The 26,687-nt window shown below is 41.4% G+C and overlaps 1 protein-coding gene across 6 annotated transcripts in view; it reads left to right on the top strand.

The window, feature by feature from the left end:
• LOC108714932 (synaptotagmin-7) overlaps window positions 1–26,687 on the top strand; it is a 230,659-nt gene that overhangs the window by 129,197 nt on the left and 74,775 nt on the right. For 2 of the 6 annotated variants that reach the window (XM_041560872.1, XM_041560871.1), the window contains exons 3-5: window positions 4,844–4,926; window positions 24,086–24,217; window positions 24,823–25,041. In XM_041560872.1, the coding sequence (XP_041416806.1) occupies window positions 4,844–4,926; window positions 24,086–24,217; window positions 24,823–25,041 (434 nt within the window). Of the gene's footprint in view, window positions 1–4,843; window positions 4,927–14,375; window positions 14,495–24,085; window positions 24,218–24,822; window positions 25,042–26,687 lie in introns of those variants that run through there. The other 4 variants (XM_041560874.1, XM_041560873.1, XM_041560875.1 and 1 more) reach the window with 4 other exon arrangements.

Below are 26,687 nucleotides of genomic sequence, written 5' to 3'. Positions count from 1 at the left end.
TTTACAGCAATATAAAATATCAAGGATTCCAAAGTAGCACAAACAACAGGGCTTTGCAGAATCAAGGTTACCTGTAGTCCCCACAACAACAAAGCAGCTGCTTGTCTATTTTAGTCTAAAGGTGCCCATAGATGCCCAGGCCAGTCAAGCACTGGTCAGGCAATTCTGACCAGTTTCAGTAGATCATTAGCATCACAAAAAAGTATCTCCACTTTATCTGTCTCGCTATCTATCTATCTATTATCTATCTATCATCTATCTATCATATTATCTATCTATCTATCTATTATCTATCATCTATCTATCTATCTATCTATCTGTCTATTATCTATCTATCATCTATCTATCTATCTATCTATCTATCTATCTATCTATTATCTATCTATCTGTCTATTATCTATCTATCATCTATCTATCTATCTATCTATCATCTATCTTTCTTTCTCTATTGCCTATCTATCATTTATCCATCTATCTATCTATCTATCTATCTATCTATCTATCTATCTATCTATCTATCTATCTATCTATCTATCTTTATATCTATCTATCTATCTATCTATCTATCTATCTATCTATCTATCTATTATCTATCATCTATCTATCTATCTATCTATCTATCTATCTATCTATCTATCTATCTATCTATCTATCAATCTATCTTTCTTTCTTTCTTTCTTTCTCTATTGCTTATCTATCTATCTATCTATCTATCTATCTATCTATCTATCTATCTATCTATCTATCTATCTATCTATCTATCTATCTATCTGTCTGTCTGTCTTTCTCCATCTATATCTCTCTCTCTATTTATCTGTCTATTTAATCTATCTGTCTGTGTTTTTTATTGCTATCTGCCAATCTATATAATCGCCCATGTGTCCATCAAACTACAGTATCTCTCGAGCTTTCAGTTTAAGCCTGGATCTTTCTTTCTCTCTTCTTATTGTATTGGTTCTCCAGTGGATGTTACAGCATGTCAGCATTATAGAATGCTTTTTGAAATAAACAAAAGCTGAGCGGCTCTAAAGGGCAAATAAATGTCCGATAAAATATTGACTGGTCAGACCTGGTCAGCTTTTTCCACTTTCTCTCCTGTTTTTTGCTTATTCCCTGGTCCACCTGCCCAGTTGTAATACCAACCAAAACTGTGTGCTTGGAGAGTATGGCTTGCCATTCATTTTCCCAGTGTTTAAAGGGAACGTTCAAGTCTAAAAAAGAATATCACCGGAAACTGGACTTTTTACAGTATATGCAGAATTTACTGCACCAGCCCGGAGGTCACACACCCCTGTAAGAGTAATGGTCCATGTACCTTTAAATCTGTCCATAAAAGCTCCTCATCTGAGCACCTAATGACCCCAGTTGTAACTGAGCACTACCTCCGGCACACGCAGTGCTTAGAAGTGCACACAAGGCACTTGTATATTTAGCAGATTTCCATGGCTCACTAGGAATATTGATCCAACTTATACAGCATTTCAGAATGTTCTCAGGCCCGAAATTCAGTATTGCAAAGTCAGGTACTTTACTTTACCCAGGTCTGCAGATTTATGCCTGAAGTCCTAAACAACAATTATAAAAAAAATGTCTTTGTAACAGTGGAGCAGACAATTAATGAACATTTAATGCACAGTATTACTACACTGAAGATAGAATAACTGTTCCGAATGATGCACAAGCTAGGGGTGGCAAGAGGGTGGGCTATGGGTAACAGGTGGCACTGAGTTGGCACCATTTTTAGGGCGAAAACTTGGACAAAGAGGGCAATAACTTTGGGCAGGTTGAAGTTGAGGGGTAAACCTGAATAGTAAACATGAGTAATAAAAATGATCAATAAAAATAGATGTGTAGCCTTAGAGAGCACTTGTTATGTTGATGTGTCAGTGACCGCCATTTAAAGCAGAAAAGAGTCAGAAGAAGAAGAAGGCAAATAATTCAAAAACTATAAAAAAAATAAGGCCAATTGAAAGGTTGTTTTCAATTAGCCATTCTATAATGTACTAAAAATTAAGTAAGAATGATGTTGGTTTTTCCATAAATCCATTCAGCCAGTAGGCCAGTTGGACACTATGTGGGATTGGCCCATGTTTGGCCACTTCAACTTGGAAACGATGTGCATGTAGTAACGTTATCGTGAAAAAGTGATATTTATAGGTATAGGATCTATTATCCAGAATACTTGGGATTTTCCAGATAAGGGATCTTTCCATAATTTGGATTACCATCACAATGCTAAAGCATTTAATAACCCCAATAGGATTTTTGCCACCAATATGGATTCCTGCAACTTAGTCAGCACCAAGTACAAGTTACTGTCTTATTATTATGAATGAGAAAAAGGAAATCATTAAAAAATTAGAACCTTTTGCTTAACATGGGCTCTATGGGAAATAGCCTTCCTGTAATTAGGAACGTTATGGATAACAGGTTTCTGGATAGGGTTTCTGGATCACCCTTAATGAAGTCATTAAAAAAGCATATCTTTCCAATTGTGCACACATTGTAATTAAACGGTTAATTCTCCTCCTCGGCGCCATGCTTTACGGGTGATTTTCCAGCGATCTTTAGAACATTGTTCAGACCCGAGATCTTATCTGAAGCCCAATGTTTACATCACTGGAGGTTTTTAAGCTCTTAACAGGATTAAAAGTGATTGCGATAATAAAGCTTAACGAAGCAAAGGAACAGCCCACGGTAATTTAAAAATATGTAATAGGGTTGGAAATGGCCAGCGCTGATCCAGGCGTGCGTAAAAAAGCAAATAAAAACGGTTGTGTTTGTAAAAAAAAAACATTGTAATTCAGCTTATTTCTGTAGATATTAATAATGCACTCTATTTGCAATTTTTTGGAGCATTTTCTCTTTCTTTGATATTTCCAGTTTAGGGCAGAGACACACGCTCAGATTCGGGAATATTAGTCGGCCGCCGATAAATCTCCTCTTCTTCGGGGGCCAAGAACCTGTCTCCCGCCAGCTAGAATCTAAATCACCGGTGGGATGGCAATGGGTGCACTTCGTTTTGCAAAGTCGCCCGAAGTTTCCTAGTGAGGCAACTTCAGAAAACGAAGCACACCCATTGCCATCCCGTCGACGATTTACATTCTAGGCGGCAGGAGGCAGTTTCAGGAGATTAGTCGACTCGAAGAAGAGGAGATTTGTCGCTGGGCTACTAATCTCCCTGAATCTGAGTGTGTGTCTCTACCCTTATATATAAATACATATATTTACAGCTACCCTGCCTTGTTAAAGGGATACTGTCATGGGGAAAAAAAATTATGGGGCTAGACATATTGTCAATTTACCAGCTGCCCCAAGTCATGTGACTTGTGCTCTGATAAACTTCAATCACTCTTTACTGCTGTACTGCAAGTTGGAGTGATATCACCCTCTCCCTTTTCCCCTCCAGCAGAACAATGGGAAGGTAACCAGATAACAGCTCCCTAACACAAGATAACAGCTGCCTGGTAGATCTAAGAACAACACTCAATAGTAAAAACCCATGTCCCACTGAGACACATTCAGTTACATTGAGAAGGAAAAACAGCAGCCTGCCAGAAAGCATTTCTCTCCTAAAGTGCAGGCACAAGTCACATGACCAGGGGCAGCTGGGAAATTGACAAAATGTCTAGCCCCATGTCAGATTTCAAAATTGAATATAAAAAAATCTGTTTGCTCTTTTGAGAAATGGATTTCAGTGCAGAATTCTGCTGGAGCAGCACTATTAACTTATGAGTTTTGAAAAAAACATGTTTTCCGATGAAAGGATCCCTTTAAGCTTACAATATCTGAATTTGTATTAAAGGGGAACTTCACCCTAATACCATCTTTTCTATAATGAAAGATAATGTATTTATAACTGGTAAAACACCTGCCAAGGCCAGGACCAGTATTACAAATTTTACCGGAAATGTAGCTGCCGATATATTTGAAATAGCCTGAAGTTCAACCCCTTGTCCCACCTAGTGATGGGCGAATTTGCACCGTTTTGCTTCGCCGAAAAATTCGTGAAACGGCGCCGGGCGGAATTTATTCGCTGGCCCGCGAATCGAGCAAATTCGCAGCGAATTCGCGCCTGGCGAATAAATTCGCCCATCACTAGTCCCACCTCTTTAAGACTCCGAACTGCTCAGAAACCGCCCGAAACGTACCCTTTCCTTTCCTCCTTCCCTGATCCTCCTAAAGACGCCCATAATGTTATAGCTCTGCCCTCTTTTACCATCACCCCACCCCTCCTATATCACAGATCACCCCTTTTGCTGAAACTCCACCTCCCCTGCTGGCTGCAAGAATTAAACTGGTATTTTTTGGAAAAACACCGTTTTGTGTTTAAAAAATGAGGTGGTTACAGCCTGAATTGCACTTTGCTCACTTCACTTGCTGTTGTAAATAACCCTAAAGGCAATGACAGAGAATCTCTGCTGGTAAAACAGTTAAATCCTGTAATCGCACAAAAATGCCTTCAATAGAAATTAATTTTCATTAACAGACAGAGAGGAGAACTCATGCCCCCCTACATTGTTCCAAGAGTCAGAACCGGGAGTGAGTGCAGAGAACAGAACAACTCTAATCTGTTATTAATAGGCATGCCAATAGTAAAATGATAATCAATCAAAGGAAGTGAAATCATAATTGAGAATAAGAAATCGCTAGTGGGTAGTAAATGTCAGCTTCCTGTACGAGGCAGAAAGAATCATGGGCCAATTTTACATACATGACTGCTTCACAATTTGGGTTTTTCCTTTTTGCCATAAGAACGACTAGCTATTAGGAAGGACTATTTTTAGCTTTGTCTCGTTTCATCCAATCAGCCGCTTACTTATATCTTTATTGTTCCCTGCAGGGAAAGCGCTACAAAAACTCTCTGGAAACAGCGGGGACTCCGGACTCCACTAGAGGAATCCGCAGCGAAAAGAAAACTTTAAAGTAAGTGTACGAGTGGGGAGCGGATATTTCCAAAATAGCACCACAAAGGCAATGAATTTGCAATGACTGCTTTTAGTTTCCAAGGGCTAAAGATAAGGACAACAGGTCATTTTGGCTTTCCCAATGTATTTCCCATAAATACAGTATTTTGTTTGGAACTTGATCCAAGTTATCTCAGACTAATCTACCCTAACCTTATGCTTATTGTTCTCAAGGTCCCTGAACACCCAAAACTCCATTTTCATTGTTCTGATGAGTTCAGGGTTGGATGAGAAGGTCTCAAGAACATCCGTTTTGCAGTTGCCAGGTCCCTGCTACAAAAACCTGATTGGCCATTGCTTCATAAGCAATAACTTGGCCAACTGGATTGGATGAAGGCAGGTATCTGGAAACTGCAAGATCTAATTGTCCTACTGGTTGCGTGAAATTTGACAATCCACATGGAGACCCTATGACACAGAGCCCTGGGGACAATTCTACCCTAAAACCAGTCCCACTCTTCTTCATTAAACTCTTCGGGAAGGGCAGGAACAATGATCAGAATTCAACACATTCATAGATGTTATGTAATGTTTTCCTATGTAGTTTGCTGCAAGGCCTTAAGCCCAAAACATCAGTTCTGAAAATAATATGCCTTCTGGTGCTTGGATACACCTTAATAACAAACAGCAATAGACTCTGTTGATCTGTTATGAAATATTCATTCAAATGTATTGTCTTTTTCTCTGTATCTGAGCACAGACAGCCCAGCATTGTTTGGGATGGGACACACGGGTCTATCTTTATTTCCCTGCAGGGCCGATATTAAACTTATCACCCTTTTCTCCTCATTCAGTCTTTGGTTTTTCTCTTTTCGAACAGGTGCTTCATTTCTCTCCTTTCATTGAAATTCAATCGGAGAAATCACTTTTTTTTTTAATTCCTTCTCAGCAGTTTCCATTGAGAGCTTTTGTTTTGTCTTGTTATCTTTGTCTGTGCTGAGTACAGTACAAAGTATTTAATCAGCTTTTGTATAATCTTTGCTGATGGCACTCTCTCTACTATTCACATGTGGGTATTTATATTGCTCGTGGTGACTTTAGCAGCATAATAATAACCCATCCAGTATGGAGCAAGAAACGGAGTGTTTGTATCATCCATCTGCCTCATCTTTTTAAGGACTTTTTGTTCAACGGACTTAAAAATATGGGTTATGATTAAATCAAAGACTTATAAATGATTTTATAATTATGTTTTCTTGGCAGAGAATCATTTTCTGTTAACCCAAAATGTTCTCTGCTCTGTATGAGTTGCCTGTGGTCTGGGATAAATATATCCTTGTGCTTTCTTTTGGTGGATATTTCTATTAAATAGTCTAAGGCTGTAAGGCTCAGCTTGGATTTGAACCAGGGACATTCTGCTTGCTGGCTGCCCTCCCCCAAAAAAATGGCACAGGAAGGCAGCCAGAAAGGTCATGATGAATTTGGTATAATTACTTTCCTTCCCCAATTTTGTGTCTACAAAATCCCAGCAGCCCTTTGGCTGTTTAGAGCCAGTCAATCAAAACTCATTCCTTCCTCATTCCTTCCTGTTCTGAGCATTGTTGCTTGAGACTTGTCCCAGGCTCCAGCTACTCCTGGCTCTGATCCTTGTTCCTGGCCACGTTCTCCTTTCAGCTCCACTCTGTCTTGTTTCTCAACCAACTCTGCCCCATTCTAGTCTGTTCCACTTCTATTCCTGCTCCAATCTGTTCTACTTCTCCACCTGATTTTGTCTGTCCTTCTTCTCCATCCATTCTAATCTGTCCTTCTTCTTCACCAACTCTGTCTTTTCCTCTTACAGACCCACAACCTCTCCTCCTTTTCTAGCCCCTTTTTTGGTCAAAATGTTCCTAGCCTAAGGGGTTACCTCCATCGTATTCAAGTATTTTTTGAACATCATATGTAAAGGCTTCAGTGCAGAGGACTCTATCATCTCCAGTCTATGACATGGACATGGATGTCCATACTTTTCTGTTCTGTCCCTTGTGCCATATGTCATGGGCCACTGCAATAAGCACAAGGGGATAATCTGTCCTCATTTTACAAATTGAAGCAGATATCTTATATATAGTGAATAAAGTACCCCCTTTTTTAAAATATAAGGATATTATAAGTTACGGAGGAGTTTCATGACCATATAAAAGTACGAGGCCGAAGGCCAAGTGTTTTTATTCAGGTCATGGAACTCCGTGGTAACTTCTAATATCCTCATATTTTGCAACTGGGGGTACTTTATTTATTATAATACACAAGTTTCAGTGAGTCATGTGACAGAAATGACATCAGAACTCACCGTTTATAACTGATGACATCAGAACTCACCATTTATAAGGATATAATTTACAGGATATTCATAGCTTTTGTGTATTATATAGCAGTATTTCTAAAGCAGGGCCATTCCTCTCAGCTCTGCAAGCAACCATGGCTCCAAAAAAAGTCAGATGGGTGCTTCATCAGTAGAGATTATTTGTCACCCTTGAGGTGTGAATGAGAAAATTTCAAAGTGAATGAGGTTGTCACTGTCTGATTGTTGAGCTCTCCTCCAACATAGTAGAGTAGTGACAATGAGGTGCATTGTACAGAACCATCTATATTCTGGAAGAAAAGTAACTTTTAATGGTCTGTTCTTTGTAGTTTAGAAAAAGAGGAAAACAAAGACATTTCAAGGAAGATGTGCTCTGTCACCTGCTATGCAAGATATGGCTTTTTTGAGGGGGAAAAGAAATTCTGGCTTATTGTAGCAGGCTGATGTCATGACAGGGAAGACCTTTGTTGCTGGATCTCATGACAGATGAAGGGAACACAAAGGCCAGATTGCCTCTAGCATAATCCTTACTGAGTACTTAACCTAGGGTGGAAATAATAAGTTGTTTATAAGTGGATTCAAACAATTCTTATACACTGAGATGGACAAAACTTGCTCAGTCTAGGGTCATAATCCTATGTTTTAGCCATGGATTCTGGAAAAACGTCAAAACTTAGCCTAGTATGATCCAAATTAAAGGGATACTGTCATGGGAAAACATGTTTTTTTCAAAACGCATCAGTTAATAGTGCTGCTCCAGCAGATTTCTGCCATGAAATACATTTCTCAAAAGAGCAAACAGATTTTTTTATATTCAGTTTTGAAATCTGACATGGGGCTAGACATTTTGTCAATTTCCCAGCTGCCCCTGGTCATGTGACTTGTGCCTGCACTTTAGGAGAGAAATGCTTTCTGGCAGGCTGCTGTTTTTCCTTCTCAATGTAACTGAATGTGTCTCAGTGGGACATAGGTTTTTACTAATGAGTGTTGTTCTTAGATCTGCCAGGCAGCTGTTATCTTGTGTTAGGGAGCTGCTATCTGGTTACCTTCCCATTGTTCTTTTGTTTGGCTGCTGGGGGGGGGAAGGGAGGGGGGTGATATCACTCCAACTTGCAGTACAGCAGTAAAGAGTGATTGAAGTTTATCAGAGCACAAGTCACATGACTTGGGGCAGCTGGGAAATTGACAATATGTCTAGCCCCATGTCAGATTTCGAAATTGAATATAAAAAAATCTGTTTGCTCTTTTGAGAAATGGATTTCAGTGCAGAATTCTGCTGGATCAGCACTATTAACTGATTCATGTTGAAAAAAATTTTTTTCCCATGACAGTATCCCTTTAAGGTATTTGCGTAATTATAATGTTATATAATTATAATAACTAAAGAGCTTGACATACGTCTAGATCTCTGATGTCTTATTGATAAGGATGAAGCCAATGACTATGCAGGGCATAACACAGAGGTTTCTAAACCTGAGAGCCATCCTAGGGGAACTGGGCAAATCTTGGTTGGTCATTTATTTAATGTCTTAACGTTTGTTGAACTATAGCAGATGACCATTGCAATGATGTTTTCATATATCATTAGACTCCTCGTTTTAACACATATTTTTACTGCAAAGGGGGCTTAAAAGCAAAGTGTCTGATGTCTATGCCTTAATACATATCATGCAGGGGTCAGGAAGATTTTAGACATTAAGGGGGTTATTTATCAAGGTCCGAATTCATCTCAGTATTTCTAATATCAAACTTCGAGCGACTCCGAATTCCCGAATGGACCTTATTTATAAAGAAAAAAGCCCCAAAAAAATAGGATCAGAATTGTTCGGAGTTTTCCGCATAAAAACTCTGATTTTTTTCAGATTTTTTTGCTCCAAAACCCAGAGATCATCGGATATTGGTACAGACATCAGCGCAGACACTGAAACCTTCCCCATTGACTTATACAGGACCTCGAGAGCTTTTAGATGCTGGAGTTCCGGATTCAGAGTTTTTAGACCATTGGACTTATTTGTAGTTTTCTTTTTTTTTTTTGCTCTGAAAACTACAAATTATTCGAGGTTCGGATATTCGGAGCTTGATAAATAGCCCCACTACTGTTGTTATATTTAGAGATTGTATAATATATATATATATTTACCAGGCAGACATATAACACTACCTTGCCTGATAGCAGTTCATTTATATAACTTTAATGACGTCTGTGTCTACATATTAATATCCAGCACTAAAATAGAATGTTTTAGCATATATCGTTCCTCTACTGACCCAAAAATGCTTGATTATTCTGGGCAAAACTCAGTGCTCGGCACACTGGAGAATATTTGGTATAGTTCTGTAAAAGCTGAGCTTCAGGATCTGCAGATAATGTGTTGTACACGCACGTTCCTTATTTCCCTACAGACACGTGCTGCTGTTTCTAAAGCTCTCGCTCTTATCGCTTCGCTCTCTACCCTCCTTAGCAGAAGTCTCCTTTGTTCCTCCGTGTCAAAGCAAGAATTGGGATCAGATACGAAGAGGTGAGAGCATGCTCGGGTGGTGTCAGGAGAGGGGTAATTAATTAGGCTGTAATTTCCTGAAGCATGCGAATAAAGGACACAAGGCTCATCGATCGCTCTTTGTCACCTATGTGAAGGTCAAGTTGTCCCTTTGTTCTGTATGTTTATGTGTCATTCAGGATCTATTGCCACCATATTACACATCGCCTTATCCAAAAGGGGGCAGTCCAAACTCTACAACTATTAGCACTTTCACCATCATGGGAGGCAACAGATATACACTTTCAGCTTTCCAGACATAAACATAAATATATCAAGTATCAATAAATAATTGTTCTCTTTGTGGTTTTGTTTGTATTCAACATCTCTTGGCTGCCAAGTTTTGACTTCCTGTAATATCATCTGTTGATGTGCCGGAGACTTGTAAACAAAGTAAAGGTCCCGGCTAGCACATTAATCATTGATAGGAAACCATTGGTTCATTGGCATTGCCCCCCCCCTCCGAAACGCCAATGCACCAGGAGAGTACCCTGTGCAACTGGTCTCACATCTCTACAAAGAATTTTACACTCTAAAGGCCATACACTTGAAGATCCGCTCATTTGGTGAGGTCGCCAAACAAGCAGATCTTTCCCCCGATGGGTGATATCGGTCTGATTTGATCGTTGGGTTTGCATCAATGAACCAATGTGGTCCTCGCTCCAACAGGATTTTAAAACCTGTCTGATTGATATCCGGATCATTTTCAGCCAAATATCAGCCGGGGAAGCCAATTGAATGGCCCCATACACAGACCAATAAGCTGCTAACTTGTTCTGTAGGTAACATTTATTGGCATGTGTATGGTGGGATGAGTGAAACCAGTGGTAACAATGGGAATACATAAAGTCACGGTAAGAGCCACATCAATGAATCAATGTGGTCCTAGCTCCGAAAAGGTTTTTAAACCTGCCTGATCTATATCTGCCCAATTCTCTGGCAGATATTGGCCAGAGTTGGAGAAAGTTTGTATTAAACAATACAAAAACTATAAAATCCACATTAGATTACATGACAACACAGGACCCAGTGCAGTCTGTATATTCTGATTATTAATCAGTCTTGCTTTATCGTCTTCTGGCAGATATTATTTGACTTGTGCTGTTTTGATCATTTAAGTAACCCAGACCACACTGAGCATGTGCACAGTCTTAGTCTTGCAAAGATGTATAACAAAGTTACAAGATGGTGACACCCTGTGGCCAACTTTGAAAGCATAAATCATTTGTTTGATTAGGCTTGTGGTGCAGTAAGTTCATGTTTATGTTTAGTATACAAAATACAGCATTTCTAGCCTTCTATTTTAGACTTTACTTCCCCTTTAAAGCAATGTTTTACCAAGCCCTGTAACCATAACCTAGTCTGCTGCAATAAAACAAGCCTGTTAATGGGTCCCAAAGTCACAGCAGTGTGTAATTAATGCATTTGGTTTGGTTGCTGCCCAGGTGCAAATTTGCCCACTATTTATAAAAGACCCCCAGTGTCTCCAGGCCAAGATGGCGTTACCAACAAAAACACAGTAGTGCCCCATCTGATCTAGAGGATGACGTATTAATGACTAGAGGGAAAACCAAAACTCCAGTCCCTATGATGCCATCTTTGATTGGCCTAATTCTCTCCTGAGTATAAGCACAATATGCCGGCAGGTGGGGTTGAGGGTCCCTCTGACGAGAGCAGTTGGAGATGGAGTTGTCCAAGAAAAGAGGGGCAAATAGAGATACAACAGGGTAAAATGAATGTAGGAGTAACTGACACTGCACAATTCCATCGGAGGGCATTTGTTTGTCTTAATCTTCTCGTTTCAAACATATTCCATTCCACTCAGAGGAAAGTTCTGGTGGTGCCAATGTTTTCCATTCTAGTCAGATATGACGTGTTCGAAATGTTCCCTAATGCCGCCCCGTCCAATGGGCTAGCAATCTCATTGAATTAATCTAAACAGGAGCGGAGGCGTCGAGGCAGAATTAGATTGCAGTCTGCATTTACTGAAATGAACACACTACATGTTCCACCCCAGTGCAGGTCCTTTGTCACTTGATAACATGTAGCGTGTTCGTGCCTATAAATGCATGCTGCAGTTTTAATCTCCCCACCAGATTATATTCCTTTTATAATATCTTGGCCTGCTTAGTTTTAGCTGTATTAAAGGAAAAATTCCCCTTTTTACTTTGTATTCTTACAAACGGTATGAGCGCAGATATAACTGACTGCTTCAGTCTCAGTTGCCATTATGTTTGCCTTGGAATTAGTTTTTTAGTTGTATGATTATGTTATAAATGGAGCTGTTCTAAGCAAATTTTATTCTGCTCTTTCTTTTTTCTTTTTTTTTTATTTCTATTATTTTTGTTCCTGTTTCAGGTTTAAAACTGCTCCCTAGTTGCTAGGGTAATTCACCCACATCTTCCAGAGTCCCCATCCACAGAGGCCTCTCCAACCCTATTATGACTCCACCGCAAATACTTACCTCCTTAAAGGGATACTGTCATGGGAAAAAAAATTTGAATCAGTTTCAATCAGTTAATAGTGCTGCTCCAGCAGAATTCTGCACTGAAATCCATTTCTTAAAAGAGCAAACAGATTTTTTTATATTCAATTTTGAAATCTGACATGGGGCTAGACATATTGTCAATTTCCCAACTGCCCCAAGTCATGAGACTTGTGCTCTGATAAACTTCAATCACTCTTTACTGCTGTACTGCAAGTTGGACTGAAATCACCCCCTCCCTTTTCCCCCCCAGCAGCCAAACAACAGAACAATGGGAAGGTAACCAGATAGCAGCTCCCTAACACAAGATAACAGCTGCCTGGTAGATCTAAGAATAACACTCAATAGTAAAAACCCATGTCCCACTGAGACACATTCAGTTACATTGAGAAGGAAAAACAGCAGCCTGCCAGAAAGCATTTCTCTCCTAAAGTGCAGGCACAAGTCACATGACCAGGGGCAGCTGGGAAATTGACAATATGTCTAGCCCCATGTCAGGTTTCAAAATTGAATATAAAAAAATCTGTTTGCTCTTTTGAGAAATGGATTTCAGTGCAGAATTCTGCTGGAGTAGCAATATTAACTGATGTGTTTTGAAAAAACATGTTTTCTGATGACAGGATCCCTTTAAACCACTACATACCTTCTTCCCCCACTACTTACCTCCTCTTCCTTGACACAGTCACCTGCAGCCTCTGCAATCTAATCTCCCTGCAGGTCAGTCAGTGGGTCTGGGGTGGTGGGGTCCACGAGGGCCCAATGGGTCTTCTACTGGTGTCCCATTGGCCCAATCCAAAACTGATTTCTAATTACATCTTCTTCTACATAATTTAAAGAAAATGACATTTAAGACCATGTTTTACTCATCATACCAAGAGGATTCGAACACAATAGAAGGGTTAAACTGCAATTTAAAATCAGTGACACCCAGGGGCGCTCCACCAATGAGGCGAGTTGAGACACTCGCCTCAGGCGGCAGCGCCCCCCTGGTTACCAGGGGCGGCAAAAATGCCGCTCCTGGTAACTAAGAGCCGAATTTCCGGTTTTCAACCCGGAAATTCGGCTCTTCTAGTGCAGAGAGCGCAATTGCGCTCTCTGCACTAGCGTCGTGCAGCGCCCCGACCCCCTCCTGCGCAGAAAATGTGAGCGCCGTGAGGAGGGGTCGGGGCGGCAATGGAAGGCCGCCTCAGGCGGCATAAAGGCGCGGATCGGCGCTGGTGACACCGTCATAAAAGCTTCAACAAAACAAGATGGACATATTGTTAGCTCTTCATATTTACATAATGCAGATATAAGGGCAGAGACACACGGTCAGATTTGGGGAAATTAGTCGCCCGGCGACAAATCTCCTCTTCTTCAGGGTGACTAATCTCCCCAAACTGCCGTCCCCTGCCTTGGGATCGTACTCAAAGCACTTCGTTTTTCCGAAGATGCTCAGAGTTTCCTCGTGAGGCAGCTTCGGGCGACTTCAGAAAACGAAGCACTCCGAGTGCCATCCCGCCGGAGATTTACATTCTAGCTGGCGGGAAGGCAGTTCAGGGAGATTAGTCTCCATGACGAAGAGGAGATTTGTCGTTGGGCAACTAATCTACCCAAATCTGACCAGGTGTCTGCCCTATATATAGAGTCCCAGGCTTATTGGGAGTTTATGACCTGTTTTTATCTGAACTCCAACTGCATTTGCTTGGTCAGGCTTTACAGATGTTATATTTTGGCAGTTGCAGAACAATTTGGTTTAACTTGCATTTTTTCTCGGCACACACACACCAGACACAGTGCAGTGTTATCGCTGACAAAAGCCGTTTTATTTTTTCGCTTCAGCAGTGACGCATTTGTTTTAACACGAGGATCCTTCAGACATGGCTATTTTGGGTTACAAAACATGGCCGGCAGACACGTCTCGTCAACTGTGTTTAGTATCAATATAAATTGCTCCTTAGAATCCCAGCCAGCTGCACGTATAAAAGGCACATTTGCAGCAGACGCCACTGCTGGGATAGGAAGGAGCACCTTAATTTAGCCTTCTATCAGACACCCATGCAGTGCTTGAGAAAGACATTCAACACGGTGAGTAGGTGTTAATCATTTCCTTGGAGTTGATCTGTGACTCATCCATGAACATCACTGGGGTAGAATTGTCCTTTGGTATCCTGACGATGGCGTTCTAGATTTGAAGCCGCATATTCAGTTCCATCATGGCTCTCAACAAAGGCATCTTGAGGTAACTATGAACTTTTCTCATCAGCGTGAGAACTAGGGGGACTAGTCAGGAACTAGGGGGACTTACTAGTTGGGAACCAATGGGACTAGGTCATTTTAAAGTTAGCAGTTGGTGTTGAAGAATGTTTTACCAGTCAGGGGCATCTTCTGAGAAGCTACAGTGGGTGGTTTTCTAGATTTTAGGTGATGGTATAGAAGCTGTCTTTGTTTTTTCCTGGTGATAGGACCCTAATTTTGGCACCCTAGCCAGTGCAATCCTTAAAGGGATACTGTCATGGGAAAAAACATTTTTTTCAAAGTAAATCAGTTAATAGTGCTGCTCCAGCAGAATTCTGCACTGAAATCCATTTCTCAAAAGAGCAAACAAATTTTTTTATATTCAATTTTGAAATCTGACATGGGGCTAGACATTTTGTCAATTTCCCAACTGCCCCCAGTCATGTGACTTGTGCCTGCACTTTAGGAGAGAAATGCTTTCTGGCAGGCTGCTGTTTTTTCTTCTCAATGTAACTGAATGTGTCTCAGTGGGACATGGGTTTTTACTATTGAGTGTTGTTCTTAGATCTACCAGGCAGCTGTTCTCTTGTGTTAGGGAGCTGCTATCTGGTTACCTTCCCATTGTTCTTTTGTTTGGCTGCTGGGGGGTGAAAGGGAGGGGGTGATATCACTCTAACTTGCAGTACAGCAGTAAAGAGTGATTGAAGTTTATCAGAGCATAAGTCACATGACTTGGGGCAGCTGGGAAATTGACAAAATGTCTAGCCCCATGTCAGATTTCAAAATTGAATATAAAAAAATCTGTTTGCTCTTTTGAGAAATGGATTTCAGTGCAGAATTCTGCTGGAGCAGCACTATTAACTGATTCATTTTGAAAAAAATGTTTTTTTCCCATGACAATATCCCTTTAAGGCCTCCATACATGGGCTGATAAAACCTGCAGACTGAGTCGGCAGCTTATTGGCCAGTGTGTGGGGCCATCCGATGGGCTTCCCCGATCGATATCTTCCCAAAAGTCGGGCAGATCTCGAAATTGGGCAGGTTAAAAAATCCCGTCAGATCGAGGCCACATCTGTGCATTTTTGCAGTCCCACGATCTGACCAATTATGATCCGATCCTGGGCCCTAAGGCCCACGATTGGATCAGCCCGATATCGTCCACCTCAATGTGGGTATATCGGGGAGAGATACACTCGTTTGGCGACATCGCAAAACGAGCGGATCTCTACGTCTATGGCCATTACTTTGCTTTTTCTATAATATCCATATATTCCGACGCTGTCTTCTAAGAAGAAAACCTGTGCTCTAGAGATGTTGCCCAATTGTGTAATGCTTGTAAGAGTAAACTATATATATATATATCAGTCTTCAGCAATGACCGTACAGGATTCTGCTCAAGGGTAAAACTCAAGGGCTTTGCAGCCTTATAAGTAGGATTTTTACACACGGTGGGAGGCTGGGAAGTGATGGAGAATGACCTTTCATGCTAATGGCGGCAAACTCTGCATTATTTGTGTGTTTTGCCATTGATTGTATGAAAGTGTTTCACATAATCAACTTCTCAAATGCCGTCACCTCCACAGAAATATAGAGCATATGGGAATCCAGTTACAGTCTACAGCCATTCTGTGGATTTCACTTGAATTTTGTAGAATACGTACACAGTGTAAAGTTGACCTTGCTAGAGTTCCAGCTGGCATGATGAAAATATTGGGTAGACTAGAGCTGATTATAGCTATACATTTGCCATGTCGTTTTGGAAGCCCCTAGTATGATTTGTAGCAGGTCCTCCGATCCCCATGAGATCATCCACTGATGCCAACTACTACCTTATACTTAATCCTCATTGATTTGCAACATGAATACTTGCTTAATGGCGCCATTACTACATAGGAACCCAGTCAGCAGGTTGAAATATAACAATGGCTTATTAGTTTCAATCTATTTTTATATATCATAGAAATCTTATCCAGAAGAAAGCAAAACCAACCCCAGAGGGACAGCTGACAATTTATCCTTTTAGTGAGAGATAACACTCCATCCCGACCACAACAATGGCTATCCGATTCATTCTTGGATCAATCTCTCTCTGCTAATGAACTATAATGCTTACAACAGAGTTAGGGTTTCTTGTAAGAGTCGACTTTTATATTCAGTTGTTTTAGTGGCCGTCACCACCTCCCAGGACACAGATTTTTTTATATTTAATTTTGAACTCTGACATGGGGCTAGACATATAGTCAGTTTCCCAGCTGCCCCCAGACATGTGACTTGTGCTCTGATAAACTTCAGACACTCTTTAGGGTGGTGACACACGCTAAGATTCCGGGGAGATTAGTCACCCAGCAACAAATTTCCTCTTCTTCAGCGACAAATCTCCCCGAAAAGTCTCATGAGTAAACTTCGGACAACTTCGGAAAATAAAACGCTCCGAGTGCCAGGGAAGGTCTTTCAGAGAGATTAGTTGCCTGCAGAAGAGAAGATTGGCGACTAATCTCCCTGGAATTTTAGCTTGTGTCACCACCCTTACTGCTGTACTGCAGGTTGGAATGATATCACCCCCCTCCCTTCCCCTCCCCCAGCAGCCTAACAACAGAACAATGGGAAGGTAACCAGATAGCAGCTCCCTAACACAAGATAACAGCTGCCTGGTAGATCTAAGAACAGCACTCAGTAGTAAAATCCAGGTCCCACTGAGACACATTCAGTTACATTAAGTAGGAGAAACAACAGCCTGGCTCTTTCTGAAAGCACATGACCAGGCAAAATGACCTGAGATGCACCTACACACCAATATTACAACTAAATACACTTGCTGGTTCAGGAATGACATTTTATATTGTAGAGTGAATTATTTGCAGTGTAATTTAGAAATAAAAACTACATCATAAAAATAATGACAGAATCCCTTTAAGTAGCTTAAAATAGTGGGGCTCAAACAGCACTCATGCTAACACTGTCAGCCAATTGCAATAATAGCCCAATTCCATGTTTTGGGTCTACTTATGGGGCAACTTTACTAAAGGGCGAAGTGGCAAGCGCTGGCGAAAATTTGACAGCGTGACGTCATTTCGGCAATTCGCCGATTTACTAACGGGCGTAAGGTATGGCAGGTGTTAAAGGAGAAGGAAAGGTTAAAAAAAAAAAAGCATTATCAGAAAGGTCTATATAAATACACCAGTAAACCCTCAAAGTAATGCTGCTCTGAGTCCTATGTCAAAAGAAACATCACATTTCTTTCCTTCTATTGTGTACTCATGGGCTTCTGTATCAGACTTCCTGTTTTCAGCTTAAACCTCCAGGGCTTGGGCTTGAGCATGCTCAGTTTGTTCATCTCCCTCCTCCCTTCTCCTCTCCCTGCTGTAATTTGAACCCAGAGGTAAGAGTGAGCAAGGAGAGACTCAGGCAGGAAGTGATGTCACACCAAGCTAATATGGCAGCTGCTATCCTAAACAAACAAAGAGAGCTTCTAGAGGTATGGTAAAACATTCTACAGAATAATTAGCTTGCACTATTGCACTAAAATGCCTCTGTAACGTTTCTTCTCCTTTAAAGGGCCTCAAGGTTCAGAGAACTAGTGATGGGCGAATTTATTCCGCAGGCGCGAATTCGCGGCGCTGGCGTCAAAAACACAGGCGGCGTTTCGCGAATTTCGCGGGAAATTCACGAATTTTCCCGCGAAACGGCGCAAATTCGCCCATCACTACAGAGAACAGCTTTCAAGTGTCAGGCTCAAATGCCACCTGTATGGGCAGGTGCACCATTTAGTACTTGTCCTTATAGTATGGGAAATAAGCCCTTACATTATGCTGGCCCTTCCTTTGCTCCCAGCCTGATGGATCCATGATATATATTATAGAAGTCTTTTTTAGGATATCATTGCAGCCTGTGAGACTTTAAAGCCCTGACAGTACTAAACATTCAGTTCCCTGGGTTTTGGAATTAATCTTCACATAAGACTGAAGACTAAGCAGGTTTGCTCCCTGGCCTCAGGTTGAATAAATTGTTATATCCAAAATATTTGCCTTTGGGATCATACAGCAGATGGATGAGGGGGACAAATGTACTTTTCCGAGCAGCGGCACCAATCAGTCAGTGTCAAACACACACAGAACATTAATAGACTGATTGAATCCTGGACTCCGGTGCGTCCGTTTGCTGCCATTCTGCCAAAAACATGTGACATTCTAGGAATTCATTCTCCAAAGGAAATTGAGTTATGGTCATACAGGGTTGGAAGGATCCATTTTTTTCCCCCAGTGTTTGAAATATCTTTATTTCAGATGGGTGAGTGGCAAGGTAGTCCTCCTGGGCTGTAAAGATAATATGTAAAAAAAAAAAAAAGTATTGTATAAATATCTGTTTTTGCTGCCGTTTCATGGAATTGGTGAGGAAATCGTATGTCGGAGCGTCAGCAAGCAGCACCATGACATTCCCTATGCCAGTAATATATATATATATCCAGTGCGTGGGGCGGCTGTTACATCTGAGCTGATACAAAGAAACAAGACTTATTGGGTAGCCGGTGGCTGAAAGGGGGCATGACTTGTGTTTAAATCAATGTAGAGGCAGTATCTTTTGTGGGACTTCAATGTCTTTTTTACTTTCTGTTGGTGAAAGCAACTCACAGGGGAAAACAGCAGAATTAATAAGGGTGCTGAGCAGGAGAGGCGGCCGACAGGGGCTTTTGAAGTTCCAGATGAATTTGAAGTGGTGCCACTTGACTTCAAAGTCTGTATGAATCTTATTCTGACCGTGCTTGGAAAGAGGAGCAGAGAAGAGCCAGCCTTGCCAACGTTACATCTAATCTTACAAATGCATCTACAGAGCTCAGGGACATGGCATGTGGTCCCTTCCCCGATCAAGCCGGCAGTTGGCTGACTGCCCTGCTCTTGCTGGGATTAGTAAAACACTCTCTGTTGTCTTACTGTGGCCGACTACCCACCAGTTAAACATATTCAGTAGCTTGTGGTCATTCCATAGGGGATCGTAAAAAAGAACTTTTGTTGCCCCGCAGGAAATAACTGTACAGGTATAGGTTCCGTTATCCAAAAACCCGTCACCCAGAAGGCTGTCTCCCATAGTGGGACATTCACTAAGCTTCGTAGTTGCGCCAGCATCCGCTTCACCGCACTTCGCCAGGCGTATTTTCGCCAGCGCTATGCAAATTCACTAAAATCCGAAGTTGCGCTCAGTGGAAGCGAAAGGTTGCGAAGTTGCGCTACCGTTAATTCACCAAGCAAAGCAAAGTTACGCTAGCGATGATTTATTTGCATACGGCGCCAAATTGAAGTTACAATGGAGGTATATGTAGCATCACTACACAAGCCTGGGAAACCTTCAAAACCGGAAATAAAATGTTTATTTTGCCCTACACATGTGCCCACTGTATAGTTAAGGTGCCATGAGTGAGGAAATGTAGGGGGAAGGAGGGGAGCCCCAAAAAAAATCTCAATCTTTTTCAGCCCATCACCCATAAAAAATGAAAAAACGCCAGCATTTGCGTTTTAGAAAAAATTTTAACTTTTTTTGAAGCAATCCCTATCTACTCTATTGCACTTCGCCTGGTCTGAGGTGGCGAAGGAAGTCGGGCGTAAAAGGTAGCGTTCAGAATAATTTGCGCGTCAGTGAATTTGTGTAGTTATGTCCGTTGCGCAAATTCGCCAGGCGTAAGGGTGCGAAGTAACACTTGCGTCCATTAGTGAATTGGCGAATTAACGAAAATGCGCTACACTGGCGCATTCACGCTAGCGTTAGGCCCCATAGACAATCCAACTTTTTAAAATGATTTCCCTTTTCTCTCTAATAATAAAACAGTCGCTTGTACTTGATCCCAGCTCAGATAGAATTAATACTTATTGGAAGCAAATCCTGCCTATTGGGGTTATTTAATGTTTACATGATTTTTTAGCAGATTGCAGAAAGATCCATTATACGGAAAAACCCTGGTCCCAAGCATTCTGGATAACAGGTCCCATACCTGTCAATGCAATATCAGCATGGAGGCAAATTAATCATTAAATCTGCTGAATGTGCCACCATCAGAGCATTCCACTTTAGCCTACAATGCAAACTTAATTTTTTAGTAAAATGCTATTCACAAATTTGCAAGAGTGCAAAATACGTAGAACATGCAAACAAGTGGGCCCTGGAGCTCACACTTAAAGGGATACTGACACCAGAAATTAAACTCTTTTTTACATCTAACATAATATTGCCTTTGAAAGCTACTTATAACTTTGCCATAAAATATTTTCAGGATGCTTTTACTTTACCTTTCTTACCCCCGTGTTCCTCTATGAGGGGGCTGCCATATTTGTGCAGCAGGAGTCCATTTGCATTGGAAACTTTAACTAACAGGCTGAAATGGGACAGTCAGGTTTGCAAAACAGTCTTTGAACAATAAGATGGGACACATCTCCCTCTCTCCAATTTTGTCCAAAAAAGTTTGCCACTTTGCGTTTATCTTTGCACTTTTCTATAGCAAAGGCCCTTGATGGTAGCCCCTCACCCTTCCTTGATCTGCCTTAACTCTGCCTCCCACTTCTCCACACCACTGTTGCCTCTGGAAACCATGAACCCAGGGTGACCAATTGGGTTGCCCTTTGGTAATCTGCCACTGGCATTATGCATTAGTGATGGGTGGGTTGGGCCACAACCCATGGTGACCTGCTAGGTGACCATCAGTTGGGTGGGTTTGGTTTGAAATTTGGCCAACCAATGTGGGTTAGGGTTGGGTGTGGGTCCAACTGGGGAACTACAACTGGAACCAGAGACAGGCCCAGAAGTACCCAAGTCATCTCTCTCTCTGGGGTAAATTAATCAAAGAGTGAAGTTCCGCCACTAGAGTGAAATTCCGCCACTCTCCATTCATTTCTATGGGATTTTTATAGGCGTAGTTATCAAAGGGTGAACTTTCACTTCACCCATTGATAAATACGCCTTTCAAAATCCCATAGAAATGAATTGCGAGCTGCGGAATTTCACTCTAGTGGCGGAACTTCACCCTTTGATAAATTTACCCCAGAGAGAGAGATGACTTGGGTACAGGTCAGGTGCAGGTCTAACAATGCCAACATTTTGCTGGATGTGGGTTGAAATTTTCCTGACATCCCTACTATGCATGTTGCCCCTGAGACCTCTGTTTTAAAACCACCACATGTAGTCCAATAATACAACCTCGTTACCAAAAAAACAGAGAAATCAAATATTCTGCCTGGCTGTTTTGAAAGACTCTAATATTCACCCTTAGTGGGGGTTTAATCTCCTGTTGTTATAACCTCTTCATTTCATGTGTATCTGACTATAGAGTCAGCTTGACTTGAACAAATCAAAGCTTTGAAACCTTCTAGGAAGAGACAGTAACCGTGTCTGAAACACAAAGCTCATAAATCAGTTTTATTGTCAATGAGATTTGCACATATATAAAATAAGCCATTTCCCTGCGACATGAAATTCCTATTCATGGGGCACCGAGGATTTGGCCAGACCTCACATGCCCTCGCCTTTCTGAGAACAGGGAAGGATACGCTCATTTATTTCCCAAAGGCGACTCAACTCGCCACGTTAATGGAAAAAAAAGTGGGTGCCGACGTCACAAAAACCTGGAGACTGTAAACACCTCTGTGATAACACAGAATCTGTTGGCTTCAGTTCAGTGCCTGCAGCTAAATCATAGGGCACTTGTACGAATAACAAAAACATCATTGTTTCCTCTTTAATAAACTGAAAGTATCCAATCTTAAAGAAATCTCTGAGGAGCAGCAGATTAAGAAATAAAATAAACAGTAGGCAGGCTGGGTTGGGAGATACCACCACGCTCAGGATTATATTGTGAGCAGTGCAGTCTCTCCCCTGTAACATTTGTCATTTCTATTAAGCCCACTGAGTTTGGGGGAATTCTGATGACAATCCCTGAGATTAAAAGATTTGCCACTGTATTTAAACAGGCGATTTGATGCGGAGCCGAAGCTGAATCACAAGCCTCCTGCTAAAGTCTTTTTTCATGACCCGCCATAATTAAAACCAGCCCTACAGAGCTTCGTTGTAAAGGCCTTTGTAAAGGTTAGAATGAGTGTTTGTGACGGAACCTTTTAATGGTCTAAGTTCAGAACAACATGCCCTATATATCGCCAGGAATGGTGCTAAACAGCAGTTATCTAGTAGTTCTTAAAATGTGAAATTTTTGCCATAGTTTTACAAAAAAAAAAAAATTGCAGATGAAAAAATACAGAATTTTGCCATGAATCCATGCCTGGCGGAAAAATTTGCTCATCACTACTATTCCACCCATGGGCTGATCGTTTAGAGCAGGGGTCCCCAACCTATTTTACCGGTGAGCCACATTTAAATGTAAAAATAGTTGGGGAGCAACACAAGCATGAAGAAGTCCCTTGCAGTGCCAAATAAGGGATGTGATTGGCCATTTGGTAGTCCCTATATGGACTGGCAGCCTATAGTAGACTCTACTCTAAGCTTTTATGCAATGAAAACTTGCTTCCAAGCCTGGAATTCAAAAATAAGATTTGTTTTTCTAAGCACATAGCACTTGCTCTATGGGTAAGACAAAATAAGAAAAATATACAACCCTCCTTAATGAGTATAGACATCATGTTTGATGATGTGTAGCATAGAAAAAAAGAACAATGCAATACTTTCAGATATACTTTGTATAGCAGTCTTTTATAGGCTTACCATGGTCATATCAATACTGCTTTGAGGCCACTGAGAGCAACATCCAAGAGGTTGGTGAGCAACATGTTACTCATGAGCTACTGGTTGGGGATCACTGGTTTAGAGCGTAGGAGAATGGCATGTAGGGTAGAGTACAGTTGTCATTTGCTCTTGGATATTACATCAGAGTGGTGCTATGGAGAAAAAGGGAGACAAAGGTATAAAGGGCGTATAATATTATATTTTTATATATAAATGTATATTTTTAGTATATACATCAGAATGGCCAACATGCCGGTCTAACAGCATCAACTTACAGCAACAACTGATGCCCTTGGAGGGATGGTTGGGGTATTAGTTCTGTTACAGTTGCAAATTCGGCAGCCTTGATGGAGGCCATTCGCCACCCTGTACCTGAGACAGGGCCTCAGCCTTCTTACATTGACAAGAGTGTCTTCAGCTTGGAGAAAATTTGCCAGAATTTTAGAAGCTTCCGATCGTTCTTCATTGAACGCCTCTTTTGGAGTTTGTGTTGTGTGACTGCAGAAAGCTGGGTAATTAATTTGGGTTTATGACTGGAAAAACCAATAGGTGACGGAAAAGGTTATACGTTGACATAATCAATGGCTTATTTTTCCTTCCTTCTATTTTAGCACTTGGATCTACGTGTTCTCTGCTGCCAACTCCAACTTACTGTATTAAACTCTTGCTTCCCTCTCCTCCTCCTCCACAGAACCTGGGTACCTTCATTTACATTAATGAACAGAGGAGCCTTCTCTCTTCTCTGTGTTTTTTCCCCCGCACGCTCATGGCAGCCGCCGTGAGACTTTTTAACTCCCTTCCTGCTCGCAAACCTCTCAGGGATTCAGGTTTTTTTCTAGAATTTCTTTTTTTTGTTTTTTCTCTTTTTCTGCCAATTTAGTGATCTAGACAAAGACTTTTGGAATAACAATGACAGCACAGCCCACCAGAAATGGAGCTCCTACCCTCCCAAGGAGTTTATCCTAAACATTTCACCTTACGCCCCCTATGGTGACCCAAGACTGGCCCTCAAGTGAGTCTCTCTATTTGCCTGAATTGATTGTATTTAGTTGGTATGTACAACTTCCCAAATCCTCTCACACGCCTTCTCCAACCTGCTCCTTTTAACCCCTGCTCCACATCACCCCCATGGGCGGATAGCCATGGAGACGAGCAACCCCTCCTAGCTTCCACTAACGGACACAATCCTTCTCTAGCCTCCCTCTGCCTATCATCCCTCTCCATTGCAAGGCCAGGAAGGGTTGCCCGTTATAGCAGAGTGTGCTCTACATCCGCACTGTGTGGTCTGATTCACTAACATGCCTCTTTCTTCCTGTGGCTGGCTGACTGTCTGGTGCCTTTCCTGACAGATTTACTCCATGTTAACCCTTTGGTGTTTCTTAAAATGTGTAACCTTTTACCGTCATCATTCCCAGGCTGCCGTTTTTCTCCCTCCTCTAACGAGAGACGCTTTGGGTCATATTATTTCGTTATTTTTGCCTTTACTTTCGTTCTTTTTGCAGTGCTGACCTCTCTCTTTCTCTTTTTTCTCTGTTCGTCTCTTGTGTGTTTTTTCCCCACTTTGTGTATCTGTCTTCACATTTGCATGTCCTTTATTTGCACGTGGGCACGTCGCAGTGGCACTGTCTTGTCCAGTAGTAAGTCAGCAGCTTGTGGCACCTCCGGGTTACTGGACAAAGATGGCCGGCTTGGGGACAAACAATTCCACAGTGAAAGTATGAAGATCAGCATGTCCTCGCAAAGCCACCACAGCGAGCCAGTCCTGGGAAAGTCTGGGAGAGGTAGATGGCACACGGTTCAGAGCCACCTTGCATCTGGGAATCTCGGTCGAACCACGTGAGTCCCTGTGAAGCCCAACATATTTGTATGTAAGCCAGAAAATGTAGACTGTCAAGTCCTAGAGTGCAATTATTAAGATATGGTAGATAGAGTCCACAGATAGGGTGCTACCTTGCCTCATGCTTCTGTAATATTGACACTGGTATAATGCAAAGGTGATATTCATCGCCTTCCATCAATATCCTCTTTCATTATCAATTCTAATGACTCAATAAGAAGAAACAGGGGATGATTTATCCTGACCTTTACCATCCTGATTGGGTGGTTATTAAAGGCAGCATGTTTAAGGGCTATAATTATGCTGTTCAAGAATTGTGACCTTGTATTGATAGAAAGATTTATGCGAGAGAGAGCTATAGATAGATGACAGATGAGAGACAGCTAGCTAGGTAGATGATAGATAGATAGATAGATAGATAGATAGATAGATAGAGAGATGGAGAGATGGAGAGATGGAGAGATGGAGGGATAGAGGGATCGATGGAGGGATAGAGGGATAGAGGGATAGAGGGAGAGAGAGAGAGAAGGGGGATAGATGGATGGATAGATGATAGATAGATAGATAGATGATAGATAGATGGAGAGATGGAGAGATAGAGGGATAGAGGGATTGATGGAGGGATGGAGGGATAGAGGGAGAGAGGGAGAGAGGGAGAGAGTGAGAGAGAGAGAGAGAGAGAGAGAGAGAGAGAGAAGGGGGATGGGTGGATGGATGGATGGATAGATAGATAGATAGATAGATAGATGATAGATAGATAGATAGATAGATAGATAGATGGAGAGATGGAGAGATAGAGGGATAGAGGGAGGGATGGAGGGATAGAGGGAGAGAGAGAGAGAGAGAGAGAGAGAGAGAAGGGGGATGGGTGGATGGATGGATGGATGGATAGATAGATAGATGGATAGATAGATAGATAGATAGATAGATAAAGATGAGCACTGCTATATCAGTTGATGTGCTGAAGGCTATAAGACCAGTTCTCACCAGTAGGAGAAGTCATTTATTGGAAGTCCAACATTATGGTCATCATGATGTGTCCTTCCTTTCTTAGGAACCTGAGGAAGGTCACACTTAGGCGGCTAAATAGACTAATAGATCATTGTTAAAGTTCCACATGCCCTCCTGAATATGAACCAATGGAGACACCCTAAGCAATAACAGGAGTATAACAGGAATATTTATATTCTTGCTGGATTGTAAGGTGTTCCTCTTTAAACCTAAAATCAATATTTCTTCATTACTTGGACATTTTATCTTTATTTCAAACTTCACCGATTTGAGGTTTTAAAATGTCAGTGGTGGCCCTAGGTTTATTTCCCTTATGGCTTGTTTCATACAAGAATAAAAACCAGTATTGGCCAATTTTACTGGTGCTGTTCATATATTTTACTGTTAGAATTGTGGTTGCAAAGATGGACCTTTCCTCTTCTTCATACTTAATTTGAGTAGGAGATGTCAGCAATCACTTGGTGTAGGCTATGACCATTAATCACCACTTCTGACTGCTTCTTTGTTGATATATGTTAAAAAATGTGAAGAACAAGTATAGCCTCAAGGTGTAATTGGAAACAAAGCGTTTACTCAGTTTCAATTCAGCCAGAAGTGGCAGTTTAATAACAAAGGCACAATCAGCAGAACAGGA

Source organism: Xenopus laevis, chromosome 4S (assembly GCF_017654675.1).
Source record: "Xenopus laevis strain J_2021 chromosome 4S, Xenopus_laevis_v10.1, whole genome shotgun sequence".
NCBI lineage: Eukaryota > Metazoa > Chordata > Amphibia > Anura > Pipidae > Xenopus > Xenopus laevis.
Note: the sequence above shows the minus strand (reverse complement) of the source record. Positions and strands in the feature narration are given on the sequence as shown.